A 16,332-nucleotide genomic window follows, 5' to 3' on the forward strand; every position below is an offset into this window, starting at 1 on the left:
AGTTTTGGGTGTGTTTCTTTTCTTCTTTTTTAATTTTGAGGTTTAAAGTGGGTTTCTTTTTTTTTAATTTTGTGTGGCAGGGGGTTTTGTCTATTTTTTTAAAAATATTTTTTTGTTTTTTAAGTTCTTTTCAAAAGCATTTTCTGCATTGGGAACTTTGACTTTTCATACTTTTAGTACATTTTTCCTGACTATACATACATAGTTTTGCTTAATTGCAATTTGCAATGCAAACTTTTTTTTGTAACAGAGTATTCGTGGTATTAGTACTTTTACTTCAGTAAAGGATACTTCTTCCGCCACTGCTTTTGTTACCGTCATATGAAAACAGTCCTTGTTTGTTTTTACACGTGGTGCCATTACATCCTGTCACAGAGCCAAGCTTTACATTTTCAGTTTGTAAAGCGGCAAGAAATACAGTATGACTGCTGCTTCCTTTATCAGCTGACCTGTCAAATCCTCTTTATCTGTAAGGCAAGACCCTCGCTTTGCATCTGAGTTTCCTGAGTCATAAAGTAATCACTGACACACACACATACACACACACACACAGTCACACCTGTGATTATGATGGCAAGAATGTGCAGGGAGGTCAGAATAATGGTGACTTGCATGTTGGGAGGTGCTGCCGTGTGTGTGATCCACAGTCCAGCATCAGTGGGCGTTGCAGGAGGGTTGATGGGAGGTTACATAAGAAGGCGGACGGGCCTCGGCTCGGTCTTCGTGTCGTGAATCTTGAAAAGGGTCTTAAGTCTCTCTGTGTCTTTTTGCTGAAGGATCGAGTCAGAGAGGGGACCTGAAGTCGACACACTCAGCAGCCATGGCAGGTGAGTCCCAGTCTGGATGGGAACCCTGCTACTGGGATGCTTAGGAACCTGCCTGTACATGGGATTTGGGATTCCTGCAAACTTTAGGGGAATATTCTCTATTTATATCATGCATTGCAGCTTTTTATTGCTTTATGCATACGAGCTTATACTGTATTTGGTCTACGCTTGTCAAGTTGCTCACATTAAACGTTATTTATCGGCGTATTTTGCTTTTTCATTTATTTTTTCAAGTTAAAATGTCACTTTGCATAATGTGTTACTTCATTTGTGCAGACAAAGAAGAGATGAGGAAGCCCAAGAAAAAGAGCGTAAGTCCAGCTGTTATTGTTTTTGTAGTAGTTGGAAAAAGATGCACATATTTGTAGTAAATTTGCTTGATTTTCTTTTAAAAACATGGCAAGCAAGCAATGAGCAACTTAAAAGAAATTAGCCTGAAATTTGCAAGAAATTACAAAAAAAATACTTGAAATTAGCCAGACAAAAAAAAAATGGAAAAAAAGAGCTAAAATAAAATGAAAAACAAAATAAATGTAAATAATATTGTCTGATAATTAAAATATACTTTTATACTAGTATACTTTTACTTTTTTTGCATTTGTCTTAGTTATTTGGTCATTCGCTCATAAAACTCTTGTTTTTAGTTCATTTTCAGTTTTTTTACAATTTTCTCTTCTTTTTTTTTTTTGCAATTTGCAGAACATTGCATGCCAAGTTGCTTATTGCAATATTTTTTGAAAGAAATCAAAATAGCAAACTAAGGTCTTATAAAATGCAATGCAAGCTGTTAGCATGTAAGTGAAACAACACAGCAATAAGTGTTTAAATGGCTGTGCAGCACGTTTTTCGTCACTGGAGTTTTTCCTTCCCTCCCTCACAGGTGACCATCTGTGGCTACCCACTGAGCATCTTTTTCATTGTGGTCAACGAGTTCTGCGAGCGTTTCTCCTACTATGGCATGCGAGGTGAGTTGGTTTGTTCTTATGCACTTTATAGAGTTTTTCTTTGAATCATTATGAAAAAAAGCAGCACACATGACACCAAAAAACAAAATACAGAGGTGCCAGTGGTGAGAAGGAAGTAGATTTACTCAAGTACTGAACATTTTAGAATTTAAGGTACTAAAGGTAATAAAAAGTATACATTTTGCACTGAAATACTAAAGTAGCACAAAATGGAAATACTCAAGTTAAGTCTATGCACCATAAACATGTACTTAAGTACACAACCAGTACCAGACAATAGGCATAATATTTTTTTAATGAGTGCATATTTCAATGCAGGACTTTTACCTTCAACAGAGTATTACACTGTTAGTATAGTATATTAGCTTTGGTAATTAACGTAAAAGATCTGAATACTTTTTCCACCTTGTTCTGCATCCTCTTCAGTTTCTCTTTTTGTTTTGTTGTCCACGTGCAGCCGTGCTGGTGTTGTACTTCAAATACTTCTTGAAGTGGGATGATGACTTTGCCACCACCATCTACCACACATTTGTGGCTCTCTGCTACCTGACACCCATCCTGGGAGCCATCGTGGCTGACTCATGGCTCGGCAAGTTCAAGTGAGTTTCAGATGCAGCGACGCTTTTACCTGCGACCGAATCAAAACACGACTTTTGAATATTAAACGGTAATTTGCTTTGCAACGCTGGGGTTTACGCCTTTGAAAGCTGAGCATATTGGCTTGATTTCTCTACAAAAAAAAAAACATGGGAAGAAGACAATTAAAAATGAATTACGAAATTACCTAAAAAGTAGCAAGAAATTAGCAAAAAAAATAGAAAAATAAAAAATAATAATTACCAAAATTTAAAAAAAAGGCAAAAAAGAAAGCCAAAAGATGTAGAAAATAATCTGGAAGAAGGTCTAAAAATATTTAATAATTGTGTCACATAATTTTAAATATCTAATTTTGATTAAAAAAAATAGACAAGACTATTTTGTTTGTTTTTGGAAGAAACTGCACAGTTTAGCTCAGAGTTCAAAGGTTTAAAAAGTTGTGAAAGGCGTCTGAAAGCAGCACACGAAAAGTGAGCTCGCTCCAGGTTTCAAAGGCTTTAGTGTATTTTACAGAATGAGCTTTTAAATTTCATCCTTGGATTTTTGACCCTTGTCTATCTTATCTCTATTCGAAACTGCACACCTGTTTTACTCTCCGCCCCTTCCTCTTCCTCCTCCTCCTCCTCCTCCTCCTCCTCCTCCTCCTCCTCCTCCTCCTCCCTCTGCACAGGACCATTGTTTACCTGTCCATCGTTTATGCGCTGGGACAGGTTGTCTTGGCAGTAAGTGCTATCCATGACATCACAGATACAGACAAGGATGGCACCCCCGACAACATGACCTTCCACATGTGAGTTGCACACACACACACATGCACACACACACAACTGTGTGACAGAAACACAACAGATGCAGACAGCAGTGACATTGTGTGTGTGTCTGTGTTTGTCCCTCAGAGCTCTGTCCATGGTGGGTCTGCTCCTCATTGCACTCGGCACAGGAGGCATCAAACCCTGCGTGGCCGCCTTTGGTGGAGACCAGTTTGAGGAGCATCAGGTTAGATGTTGCTCAAGCACACACACACACTCACACACACACACACACACTACACACACACACACACACACACACACACACACACAGTGCCAGAGAAGACAGATTACAATCTCTCATCCACTTTGTCTCTTTAATGTAAAGCACATTTCTGCAGTGTTGGACAAAGTATTCAGATCCTTTACTTAAGTAAAAGTACTAATACGACACTGTAAAAATAGGTCAAGAGACCCCTCCATTGCCAAAAATTTGGTCTAAGTTTGGAGCATTATTCACCCCCCTTCCTGATAAAATAGCATCACATGGTTTGCACCACTGGATTCCTTAAATCTTCTAGTTTCCAGCTTTTAGCTTTAAAACTCATCCCCCGACAGCCTCTTAAAGAAGGAATATTAGCTGGCGATTAACACAATTTAAATTTAAACAATAAATAAATACATAAATAAATTTATGAAATTTATGAAAAAAAATTATGTACATGTTAATTGCATCACAATTAACACGTTAAACTCACAGCCCTAATAGCCTGGACTTCTACTCGAAGCTCCTTCCCTGGCACATTTTTGTAAAAGCTCTTTTTTGATGCTTTTTTAATGCACTCTAGCAGCATATTTACATCTAAAGTTAAAACGCACACATATCCGTTTTAATTAGTTTTCATCGTGCATTAGAACGACCTCGAGTTTTCCTTGAAACACAACTGCACGCAAACTGCAAAAGTGCAGTGAAGTCTCAAATAAAAAGTTAGGCTTTATCCCATAATCGCTATTTTGAAATTATTATGAAATTATGTGTCCTCTAATTATGAGATATTGTGGCATAATTATGAGATACCAAAGTCGTAATTAGGGGAATAAAAATTCTTAAGTGAACCCAATCAGCCGTCATAAAATCCAGCAAAAATTTTAAGTACCAAATTGCACGTTTTTCCTTATAAAACCTCACACAACCTCGTACAAAATTCCACACCTGTGAAAAAAATCGTTACTGAGATTTTTACAATAAAAGAGTAATGCTGCAATTAATTTAGTACAGTACAATATCTCCTTATGTGCATAAATGCATGCACACACCACATGCAGGACACTGGTGTTATCTGTCTTTCTCTTTTTCCTGCATGCATGTGCAAACGCCACACGCAGCAATTTAAGGACAGCGCACTCGTCAGCACTTCTTGTATCTCTGTTTGTTTCCAGCTGGTTGTTCATTAACTAATAACCACAGGTACATCTGTCACAGTCACTTTATTACACTGTTCAAGGCCGGACACGAAGATTAGCACATAATATCAACGCCTCTGGTGAAATCAGATGTTTCATCATGTATGATTTTACAAGATTAAACTGTATTGACTTAAGACTCGTTGACTTTTCTGCGTCCGACAGGAGAAGCAGAGAAGCACCTTCTTCTCCATCTTCTACCTGTCCATCAACGCCGGCAGTCTGCTGTCCACTGTCATCACCCCCATCCTCAGAGGTGCGCCCATCACAGAGCATAAAACGCACAAAGGACTCACATGTTGACTTTTTAACAAACGTGCGTGTCTGTGTGTGCTTTCCAGCTCAGGAGTGTGGCATTCACACGCAGCAGAAGTGCTACCCGCTGGCCTTCGGTGTCCCCGCTGCTCTCATGGTGGTCGCTCTGAGTAAGAATTCATTTTCATCAGGGTTATGTCATCGGGGGCTGGGGGACAAATTCCTAACAGAGAGCGTGCATTAGATCCATGGTTAAAACTGGAGGTTGGGGTCTTAAAAATTCTACCAATCGGAGACACTCAAGACATGTGACTCAGTTGCATTATGGGAATTGTAGGATCCAGATGTCTGTAGATCTTAACAAACACTAAAGGCCGAGATACACCAAGCCGATATTCGAGAACTGGCTCTGAGCAAACGCCCCTTGCTATTTCTCCCTCATATCGCCGTGTCTCAGCTAAAAAGTGAACAAACCAAATCGACATCCGACAAAGACGTACGTTCTGTGCATGAGAGGAAATAACTCTCCACACCAGCAGACAGCGGTTATCTGTAATAGTCGTTCAAAACAGGAAACCGAGAGGCCGTTAGCCAGTTAGCACGTTAACAACACAGGAACAAAGCATATTTACCGTGTGGCAGTCAACAACAACACATTTACACAAACCAGCAGGAAATGCTTCTGTGAGAGTTCAGTGGTCTAAAAATTTAAATAATAAAAAGTACAGCCAAATGTATCTTTTCAAACACCAACCATTCGATATAAGGATGAAATAGCTCACTCAAATCTGACGCTCTGGACCTGTGAGAGTTTTCCCTCCATTCCTCATCAGCTCGATCCTACTCTGAAAAATGTCAGAGGTGTACTGTAATAAAGTGCCGCCGTGAATTTTTAAGTCTGTATAAGCTAATGACATTTCTAGCAGTGACCTGCTTTATTTTGTGATCATTTCCTGTTGCTGGTTTGTCAAACAGTCGAATGTGAAAATATACTTTTGTTGTGTGTCTGCAGTCGTGTTCATCGTTGGAAGTGGGATGTACATTAAGAACGACCCTCAAGGCAACATCTTGGTCAAAGTCTGCAAATGCATTGGGGTAAGTGGCTCCTGCTGAAAGGTGTCACTCCAAAAATTGAGTGAAATGCTTTTTATTAGAGCTGAGGAACTTTATAAACTTTCGGTGGCGTTTGAGGAAACAAAATGTACTTCAGAAAGATCAGAGTTGACATGAGGTGTCCTCTGTGCTGTCGGCAGTTTGCCATCAAGAACCGCTTCAGGCATCGTGGTCCTGAGCACCCGAAGAGAACCCACTGGATGGACTGGGCTGAGGAGAAATATGATGTAAGTGCGCCATACATTTAATTTGATTTTGATTCATTTTGAACATGTAAAAAAAATGAAATGTAGGAATTTTTATACAAAAACAGACAAAACAGTGGTTAAACACGTTATGACTTGGTTGACATATTCAAAAAAAAGTGATAGTGAGACTAAAAACTTTCTAAATCCCACCCCTTCTCTATAAGTCATTGAATTTTAATTAACCGGCCCTGTGATTAATTTAAACCGTATACTCGAATTAATGAAACATATGCGTACATCCACATACTAAAAAATCAAACATCTACATTTCTCCATTAATATTTAAATAAAAAGAGGAAGATAAACTAGAAATAAATCAATAAACAATAACCTCTGTTAACACCTGGTGTCTTTTTACATATATGCAAATACAAACGCAACATTCACTGATGTCAAAATCCTAATTTCTTTTCTGTGTTCGGCTGCAGAAACTCCTGATTGCGCAGGTGAAGATGGTGCTGAAGGTGCTTTTTCTCTACATCCCTCTGCCCATGTTCTGGGCTCTCTTTGACCAGCAGGTAATGACATATTTTTTCCCTGACATTTACTGCATGTAACTGTAATTAAAGGCAAATTTCAATAGAAAACAACATAGATAACGCTTAAGTGCGCTGGAAGAATCCAAAGACAGACTAAATAAGAGCCGTGTCTCCTCTACAGGGCTCCAGATGGACCCTCCAGGCAACCACCATGGACGGCGACTTTGTACGTTTTTTTTGTTTTGTTTTTTCACACCTTGTGAACACAAAGCACAAAAAATAGTTTTCATTCAATGAGAATCTGTCTCTCTCTTTCCATTTTCCTTCAACAGGGACTTCTCACAATCCAGCCCGATCAGATGCAGGTAAGACACTTGTTTTGATGACACTTTACTTGCTTTGTTGGGATTTTTTTTTTTATTTTTTAATGATTGTTCCTAAAAGGATCTTTAAAAGAATGACTCGCCTTCTTCCTAACAGACCGTCAACCCTATCTTGATCCTGGTTTTGGTGCCGATCATGGACAGTCTGATCTACCCACTGATTACCAAGTGCAAATTAAACTTCACGTGAGTTTATTTTTCTGTTTTGTTCATGTGCGATGGAAAGTGTCGCATGAACATTTTTAGGGGTTTTGTTTAATTTTGCAGACAGTTCAAGGTTGAAAAAAGTCAGACATTTATTATGCTGTCAGTTACATAAAGAGACACAAAATTACAACAAAAAGACGCAGAATGGCCTCAAAGAGACACAAAATTGCAACAAAAAGACGCAGAATGGCCTCAAAGAGACACAAAATTGCAACAAAAAGACACAGATTGGCCTCAAAGAGACACAAAATTGCAACAAAAAGACACAGATTGGCTTCAAAGAGACATAAAATTGCAACAAAAAGGCACAGATTGGCATCAAAAAGATGCAAAATGACTACAAAAACACTCAAAGTGACACAAAATTTCTACTGCAGACACAGATTTGCAACAATAAGACAACAACAATGACCTCAAAAAGACACACAATGATTACAAAAAAGACACAAAAGGACCTTAAGTAGACATACAGATACTACAAAAATACACAAAAGGTTCTCAGAGATACAAAATTACAGCAAAAAGACACAAAATGACCACAAAAAGATGCTAAATTACCTCAAAAAGACACAAAATGACTACAAAAAAACCACAAAATGACTACAAAAAAGACGCAAAGTTATTCCTAAAATTCACTAAATGACCTCAAAAGACCACAAAAAGACAAAATGACTACAGACACAAAATGACAGATAGCAGTAATACAGACAGATGTGTAATGACTACAAAGAGACACAAAACGATAACAACAAAGCGTCCAAACCACCACATGGCCTCCTCCTGAAACCATCGTTCCATGTGATTAAATATGACGCGGAGCTACAGAAATAAACCTGAAGGTTATAAAATGTGTGTGTGTATGTGTGTATTTGACCTGTAGTCCCTTGAAGAGGATGACTGTTGGGATGTTCCTTGCTGCTCTGGCGTTTGTTTCCGCCGCCCTGGTCCAGATACAAATAGATGTGAGTGTCACACACATAAAAACATACACTGGGCAACTTAAACACACATTTCCGTATAAAACACAAGTCACACGCACAATTTTCTCCTCTAGAAAACCCTGCCGAAGTTCCCATCAAACACTGAGGGCCAGGCCAAGTTCATCAACATGGTTAACACACCACTGAATATCAAAGCTGGAAGCAACGAGTTCACGCTGCAGCCTTTCACGGTACTTCAACAAAAGTCATAGTATACAGACACTCACTATTCAAATGTACTCAAACGAAGACGGTCTGTAAGTCAGCTCACACTAAGGTATGTTGATACTGACTCATCTTTTGTTCCACAGGCTAATGACGATTACCTGACCTTTGATAAACCGTTTATACTGGATCTTGGAGGTGAAAACACTTATATTACTGGTTTAGTGGCCGGCAATCGCAGCACTGTAGTCATTATTAAGGATGGGCCCCTGCCTAGGCCCATAGGGGTGAGTACACCTAACAGAAGGGGTTAAAGTCCAACTGAAATTACATATTTATTATTATTTTTTCGCAACTCATTTTAACTTTTGCTGCGTTTGCTCCGCACCCCGGGCGCTACGCTACAGCTGCACGAGTAAAAACAACATAGTGGAAATAACGTCCACCAAATATCAGCAAAATAAATGGCAAATTATTTATAAACACAAAAACAGAATAATGTAAGAAATAGAACTATATTAGAGTCTATTTACAAGTGAAGTGGTTTTATCTCAACTCATTTTCAATGAAAGTATCTATGCTTTTGAATATCTGACAATACTAATCATTAGAAGTTCATCTAAAGATTTAAAAATATTCCATGGTCGACAGATATAAATGGTATACTGTTAAAAGCTTGTCTGAATAATGTTACTTTAAGCTACTTTTCATTTATAATGGTATATAAAGACAGAATGGCCTCATCTGCTTTCCTGCTCAAGTCTCATACTTATTTAATTTGAATATAATTTAAATTATTAGCACACAACATTTGATAAAAAAACAAGTACATAAAAACAAACATAACCAAAACTGTGCTGGAGAAATCAAATTCTAACTGTAATTCTCTCCTTCACATGACAATATCACAAATAAGTAGTTATAAAATAACATAAATGGAGCAGATGCATCCACATCGACAGTGCTAATACATTAACTACAGCACAACAGATGTTTTTAGACTTATATGAGAATAAGGATGGACGCGTTGTGATAAAGTGTAACTCAAAATTGAACGCGTATCTTGTCCTGCTTGTTGAACAAGCGACCAAAACTGCACTGCGAGCATCAGTTTTCGGCTCATTAGCTGCTCAGCTGCAGCTCAAATGACAGCATGTAAACAAACCTGAAAATGTCACTTAGGTCTGGTTAGATTCTGCTGTGAACCTCTAACGTCACTGCTAACTAAACTCTGTCTTCTGTGGTTTGAAAAGCTGACGCTTAAGTTTCTCTTAAGTTTCTCTTGTTCCCCTGCTGGAGCTCAGCCTGCCAGCTGCTGTCGGTCAAAACCTGAATCCTCCCTCCATCCACTGTCAATCAAACAAAACATTTTAAAAAAACAAGTTGGCATTATTGGACTGCAAAAAATGTGATTTCGGTTGGACTGTAATTCTGGTTGTTCTGTATGTTTCCTTTATAATGGATTTCATCAGCTTTAACTTTAAGTATCGAGATGTGGAGGCTCTAAAATATCTTTCTGTCTCCAGTTCCAGGACATCAAAAAAAAGCCGGAACAGGGCGCTAATTCAATCAGGCAAGTGTCTTTTTTTTCCCCCTTCCATTTCATTTTTTTATTTTTATATTTTATGCATTTATTTACTCTAATTTTCTGGTAATTTTCTTGTATCTTTTCAAGAAATTTCCTGCTTATTGTTGGGTCCATTCTTCATGAGTTGCTTAGGTTTTAAAGCTTTCATTTTTGTTTACTTATGACACTTTCCTTTTTGAACACGATTGGTTTCCAAGATTATTTTAAGTTTGATCAACTTGTCGAGTTTATCTCGGGAACACATTTGATTGAGTCCTCAATCAAGACCGAACTGAGCCGATTATGTAGAAATCACAATACAGTTAGAATATATCCATATGTATAACTTGAGCAAAGACCAACAAATAATGTCTTTAATTTGACTTCAAATGTTACATTGTGTCACCTATTTTGTTCTGAATTCTCCTCTCACAGATTTTTTAATGGTTTCAACTCCGTTTTGAACGTAACAGTCAATGACAAGAACTTCATGGACATCGACATCAACAACATGTCATCCTATGAGAATGTGCCACGGGGACTGTAAGGCTCAGTTCATGGTAAATATCACGCTGTTATACCTGAGGTACGTTTTTGCTCTGACTGCTGCTTTTCTCGTGTCCGTCAGTGCAAAGTTCCACATCTGGGGCGCCGCTGGAGAGGAGTGCGTCTACAGTCAGGAGCTGGGCTTCGGCAGCTCTTACACCTTGATCGTCCCGCCAACTTTCAGATTTGGACAAAATGTAACTCATGAATATATTTTTGAATCACAGTATAGCTTGAATGCTTTTTGACTGAGGTAACACATCTTGGTACTTGACCGTGTGCAGTGTGAGCAGAGCATCCGCTCAGTGGAGGACATCAAACCAAACACCATCCACATGGCCTGGCAGATTCCTCAGTATTTCCTCATCACTGCGGGGGAGGTGGTCTTCTCCGTCACTGGCCTGGAGTTCTCCTACTCACAGGTAGAGGGGGCTTTCCTTTTATATCTGACAACGACTGAAAACACGAATGACTTGAAAAGGGCGTTCAGCAGGGTGCAGATCGGAGCACCCTGTAGCTCACCTGACAAGTCTGATTCGGGTTTTAAAATCTTTTTAAAAACAGGAGCAGTTGTGCTGTGGCGCATTTCAGAAGCATTCTTAATTGTTAATCTTTTTTTTTTTTTTAAGTAAATACGTTTGGAAGACACTTTTTCTTAAAAAAAGAATAACTGTTTTTTTTTCCTTTTAAATTTTTTTGGGTGGTTTTTATGGAAACCGTAAAAATAGTGTTTTATTTTCCTTTATTTTTTTTTTTTAAATGTGTTTTTTATTTTTAAAAAATCACTACAATGACACCATTTATCACAGCCAGAAACGGTAAAAACAGAAATTATCGCTGGAGTTTTACATCTCTGATGGTCCTTAAACACATATGTGGGACGCTGAAACAATTTTTGAACAGAGTTTGAAAAAAAATAAACAGAAAAGAGAGAAAAAAAAATTGGGCCCTTGAAAAGTCTTGGAAACATTTTGAAATTTTGTCCATGAAAATGTATGGGAACCCCGATCACTTCATTTACAGAGGAAACAGAAGTGGCACTGGATAACTAAGTAACAAAATACATATATTTATATAGTCTTGCTGCCTTTTATAATTCACTATAATAAGTAGTTTTTTAATCTTCCTTTGCTCTCCAGGCACCCAGCAACATGAAGTCTGTGCTGCAGGCTGGTTGGCTGTTAACCGTTGCCGTAGGTAACATCGTTGTGCTCATTGTGGCCGAGGCTGCAACACTCCCAGATCAGGTGGGTGAAATTTTTATAAACCATTAGAACGCACATATTGTCCCCCAGTAACCTTCATTTTAAGATATGAACGCATTTAATATGTGTTTGAAACCTGCTTTGGCTGTTTATGATAGAACATAATAAAAATAAAGCTGATTCCTCTAACTTCATATATCTTTTCCAGTGCTGGAATGTAACCAAGTACATTTACTCCATTTCTGTAGTTAAGCATGAATTTGAGGTACTTTTACTTAACTTGAGTATATTATTTTAATGCTACTTTATACTTTTACTCCACTACATTTCAGAGGGAAATATTGTGCTTTTTACTTCACTACATTTACCTAAGAGCTTTAATTAAGTTACAGATTTATAAAATATAAAAAGGTTTTTGTATAAAAAAAACATAAGAAGGTTTAACATTTGATGTTTGTTATAAATGAAACTATCAGACAGTTTAAAAACTGGTTTAATAAACATTTGAGTACTTTTCTATTTTTTTTAAACAATTTTGATTGTTTGAATTTTGGGGTATTTTGAGGTGTTTCCTTTTTCTTCTTTTGCTGAAAATAATTTTGAGTTTGTGGTTTGTTTGTTTTTTCTTTTTTTGTAATTTTATGTTAATTTTTTTGTAATTTTGAGATTTTAGATTTCTTTTTCTCTGTTTAAATGATCTATTTCTTAATAATTTGAGTCTTTTGGGTATTTTTGTTGTAGATTTATTTTAGATTAATTTTTTCCAGGTCATTTTCTTGTGTATTTTTTATTTTTTACTTTTCTTTTTGCTCACTTTCAGTAATTTTTATTTTTATTTTTTTATTTTATAATTTTTATCTTTTTTTATATATCTAATTTTTATATTTGTATTTTTTAATTTTTGGGCCATGTGTTGTGAAGCCGCTCATCTTCTCCTCGTGTTTTTGAAAGAAAACCATTTCGCTGAGGTTTCAAAGCTCCAGCTTCGCAATCTGATTGTTCTTGTGTTCACCAGTGGGCCGAGTACATCCTCTTTGCCTCTCTGCTGGTGCTGGTGTGCTTCATCTTTGCCTTCATGGCGTATTTCTACACCTACATCGACCCGGCTCAGATCGAAGCAGAGTTTGCCCAACAGGAACCTGAAGAGAAGGAGAAGAGGAGGAGCATGGAGATGTCCAAGAAGGACTCGGTTGAGAACTACAGAGAGGACAGGAGGAGCTCTGACTCCAGCTCTGACGAGGAGGAGCCCAAACAGACCAAAATCTAAAGCGAACATCCTCTACACCATTTGTATAAATGCTGCTTGGTTCTGCGTTTCATGTCCATGGTTATGGCCGACAGTGATCGAGAAGAATCTTGGCAGGGATAATTCAAACACTATCATCCCCATTTCGCCCCAAAACTTTAAGAGAATATTCTTTTTTTTAGAGCGTATCCATATAATAAAAAAATCCTGGATATTTGTTTGTTAGTAATTTCTTGCTTTAGCTGTTGTAAATTTGTTTTTACAATGATTTATTTTGCACTGTGTTGCAACATCTTGATGCAATTTTTGTCTCCTAGGCTTTCGTAATGTGCCTGCATACAAAGAAACCATTCCAGCATTTGTATTTATTTTCCAAGCACAGTGTTGTATGTATTGTAATATATTGTGTTTTATATCTATATGTGATGCTCCCATCTTCTCCAGGGAAAAATCCAACACCAAAGACTGCTTCTTCAGGTAAAAAAATAATATTCCATATTCAATCTCGGTAGAAAACTGCCCTGTGGTAACGGCTGCTGACCCACGTGACTCAATAAACATACCAGCAAGATGTTATTTTCAGTAAACATGTGTACACACTACTTTCTTTCAACCTGGGCAATATGGAAACACCCTTGTGCCTCACTAGGGACTCATTTTGGATAATTTTGGCCATCTTAATGCATGTGGCATACATTTTGGCAAGGGTGCGTTGTTTTTATTTTTTATTTTGGATATTCAACCTTAACTCCATAATAAATCTATAATAAACTGCAAAATACAGAGATAAAATACATAAAAAACAACAGTGACATTATGTAAACAAATTGGCAACTCAGTGCAAATATATTAGTGTATATAATTGAAGAGGGTTATTTTCAATACATTTATCCTGTATACTGAAACTGACGGTACTCTAGCTTGTATTGATCTTTCCCACATGTAGGACTGCAAGTGACATTTTCTAATTGACTACAGTACGGCAAGGATTTCAATAAAAATGAGACACTGTAAGACATAAAAAAACACAATGTTTTTCACATCCTTTTCAACCTATATTCAACTTATTACAGTACAAAGACAAGCTAGTCTTGGCCAGGTCTCGCCTAGAAAAAAAAATCTTAATCTCAAGGGGACCAACCTAGTTAAATAAATAACATAAATATAATTCTATTTTAAATTATATAATAAATTATTTATATCTTTTATTTTTTTACATTTATTTTTCTTAGATATTTTAATATCCCCTTCTCTATTTTCATCTATATATTTCTTTACATTTTTTTAAACATATTTTATATGCTGTATTTTAATTAATTAATTTTATATTATTTAAACTGTGGTTTTGATCAATGCAATCGAATAGTGTTGAATCACAGGAGCTACATAACTGATCCTTCCTCTCACCCTCCTGAGCATGTGGACCAAAACCCTTTAATATTTAATTTTATTAAAAAATAGCTATATGTTACTATTATTATTAATCAGGAAAACCATACGCTAAGCATTAACAGGGGGAGACACTGTCTGACGAGATAAAAAACTGATGCACAATGCACAGCAACACCTGGTGCTTTTTTGACATGGATGTATTCATGGATCTATTATGTATCATGGATGTATTATAGTGAAATCCGCCATGTTTCTACAGTAGCCCGGTAAGGACAAACCAACCTCCAGATCGAGCTCGAGCGAGCTGTTCGCCTTTCGAGAAGTTAAAGTTGTGCGACCTCCCTGCTAAATGCCAATAAAGTCTACAAACGGGACCTACTGAGGTAAAAATATTTTACAGTAACTTCACAATGACCTGAAGTGACATTAGCCATCAAAATATGGATTTTATCGATGTTTTCATTGAAGCTACCGTTAGCTAGCTAGCGTGCCACTTGTTATTTTAAACTCCACTTGTTTTAGCCCTCTAGGACTCCGACTGTATTTTTTAACCAATACCAGTAGACCGCCGGAATACAAATATAACACCGAAAGTGAGCATAATGCAGCCTATTTAACGTTATTAACGGTTTTACCGACATTATCGAGATAAATTAGCCAACTAGCTAAACGGTCAAGCACAGGTGCAGCCCAGTGAGCTCTAATGACGTCGCGAGGCGGAGCCCTCAGGTTGGCTAACTGTTGCATTGTTTTGGGTTTTTTTCTCTTAATTGGACATAAAAAAAACTCTAATAAAAAAAACAAAAAGGAAAATTACAACCAGAACAATTAGACAAATGAACAGATACAAGGGGGTGACAAATATGCAACAACAAAGCCAGACAGCAATGTAAATTTGATTAAAAATGCCAAAGGATGTACACAATCTCATTTTTCTTGATTGTCTTTTCGTTATGGGAGAATTGTTCTGATGTATCGATTGGCTTCATGCTCAAACAATAAAACAGAGGGCCTAGATCTACTAAATTTGGATATGTGTATAAGAAATTTGCTTAAGAATAATCCGATAAATAATATAATCTCACAGGTTTTAATGTTACCTTTATGAAAACCAAACAAAACATTTTATTGACATAGATGAAAATAGGGGTAAATATTATCAATAATATATGTGCTCAAGTTCTTCCACAGACTGCTGGTATGATCAAGTGTGTCTTAATGTCTCTGGGGACTAACTGTTACCATTTTCTTCACTACAGCGGCACCTGAATGCATGCAGACAAAAACAGACTGGAAGGCAAGTCCTTTTCCCCCACAGCGCTCAGGTAACCTCACATTGCAGATTCACACCGTGCCAAGTAGAAACTAGTGTGTTTAAGGCCGCTTATATGCAACCTTACTTGATAGTAGAAAATACTGTGTCCTTCATGTCTATCCTGTATAAACAAGAGCAAGCTGCAGTCAAGAGCAGTGGTGGAATGTAACTAACATTTACTCAAGTACTGTACGTAAGTATGAATTTGAGGTACTTTACTTGAGTATTTTATTCTCATGCCACTTTAAACATTTACAGAGGTAAATATTGTACTTTTTACTTTACTAATTAAGATTTGAAAATATGATGTTTTGTTATAAATTAAATGATCAAACAGTTTATACAAGTACAGCTGAAATGAGTGGTTGATTAATTGATTAGCTTATTATAATAGAAAATTATTTTAATAAACATTGAAGTCATTTTCTATTTTTTCCAATAATTTGGGGGTCTTGGGGGTGTTATTTTCTATTGTGTTTTTTGTTTTTTCTTTTGTTTTTTTTTCATTTTTTAAATATTTAAAAAAATATATATATTTTTTGAGTTTTGGGGGTACTTTTTTTTCCCTCAAATAATTGTAAGTGTTTTTGTGTGTTTTTTGTAATAGTTTTGAGGTGTTTCTGAGGTTG

The 16,332-nt window shown here is 36.9% G+C and overlaps 1 protein-coding gene across 1 annotated transcript; it reads left to right on the forward strand.

The window, feature by feature from the left end:
- Positions 1–690: 690 nt before the first annotated feature.
- slc15a1b (solute carrier family 15 member 1b) lies at positions 691–13,583 on the forward strand. The gene is made up of 23 exons (XM_042512972.2): positions 691–827; positions 1,104–1,138; positions 1,708–1,792; positions 2,250–2,391; positions 3,060–3,179; positions 3,286–3,385; positions 4,768–4,858; positions 4,944–5,027; positions 5,870–5,952; positions 6,111–6,197; positions 6,647–6,736; positions 6,879–6,923; positions 7,030–7,062; positions 7,178–7,266; positions 8,168–8,249; positions 8,342–8,458; positions 8,579–8,719; positions 9,959–10,005; positions 10,435–10,542; positions 10,628–10,742; positions 10,830–10,967; positions 11,685–11,792; positions 12,766–13,583. The coding sequence occupies exons 1-23, from the start codon at positions 821–823 to the stop codon at positions 13,015–13,017; spliced, it is 2,199 nt and encodes a 732-aa protein (XP_042368906.2). The 5' UTR covers positions 691–820; the 3' UTR covers positions 13,018–13,583.
- The last annotated feature ends 2,749 nt before the right edge of the window (positions 13,584–16,332 follow it).

The sequence above is a fragment of the Plectropomus leopardus genome, chromosome 24 (assembly GCF_026936395.1).
Source record: "Plectropomus leopardus strain MGB_pleo_1.0 chromosome 24, ASM2693639v1, whole genome shotgun sequence".
Taxonomy (NCBI): Eukaryota; Metazoa; Chordata; class Actinopteri; order Perciformes; family Serranidae; genus Plectropomus; species Plectropomus leopardus.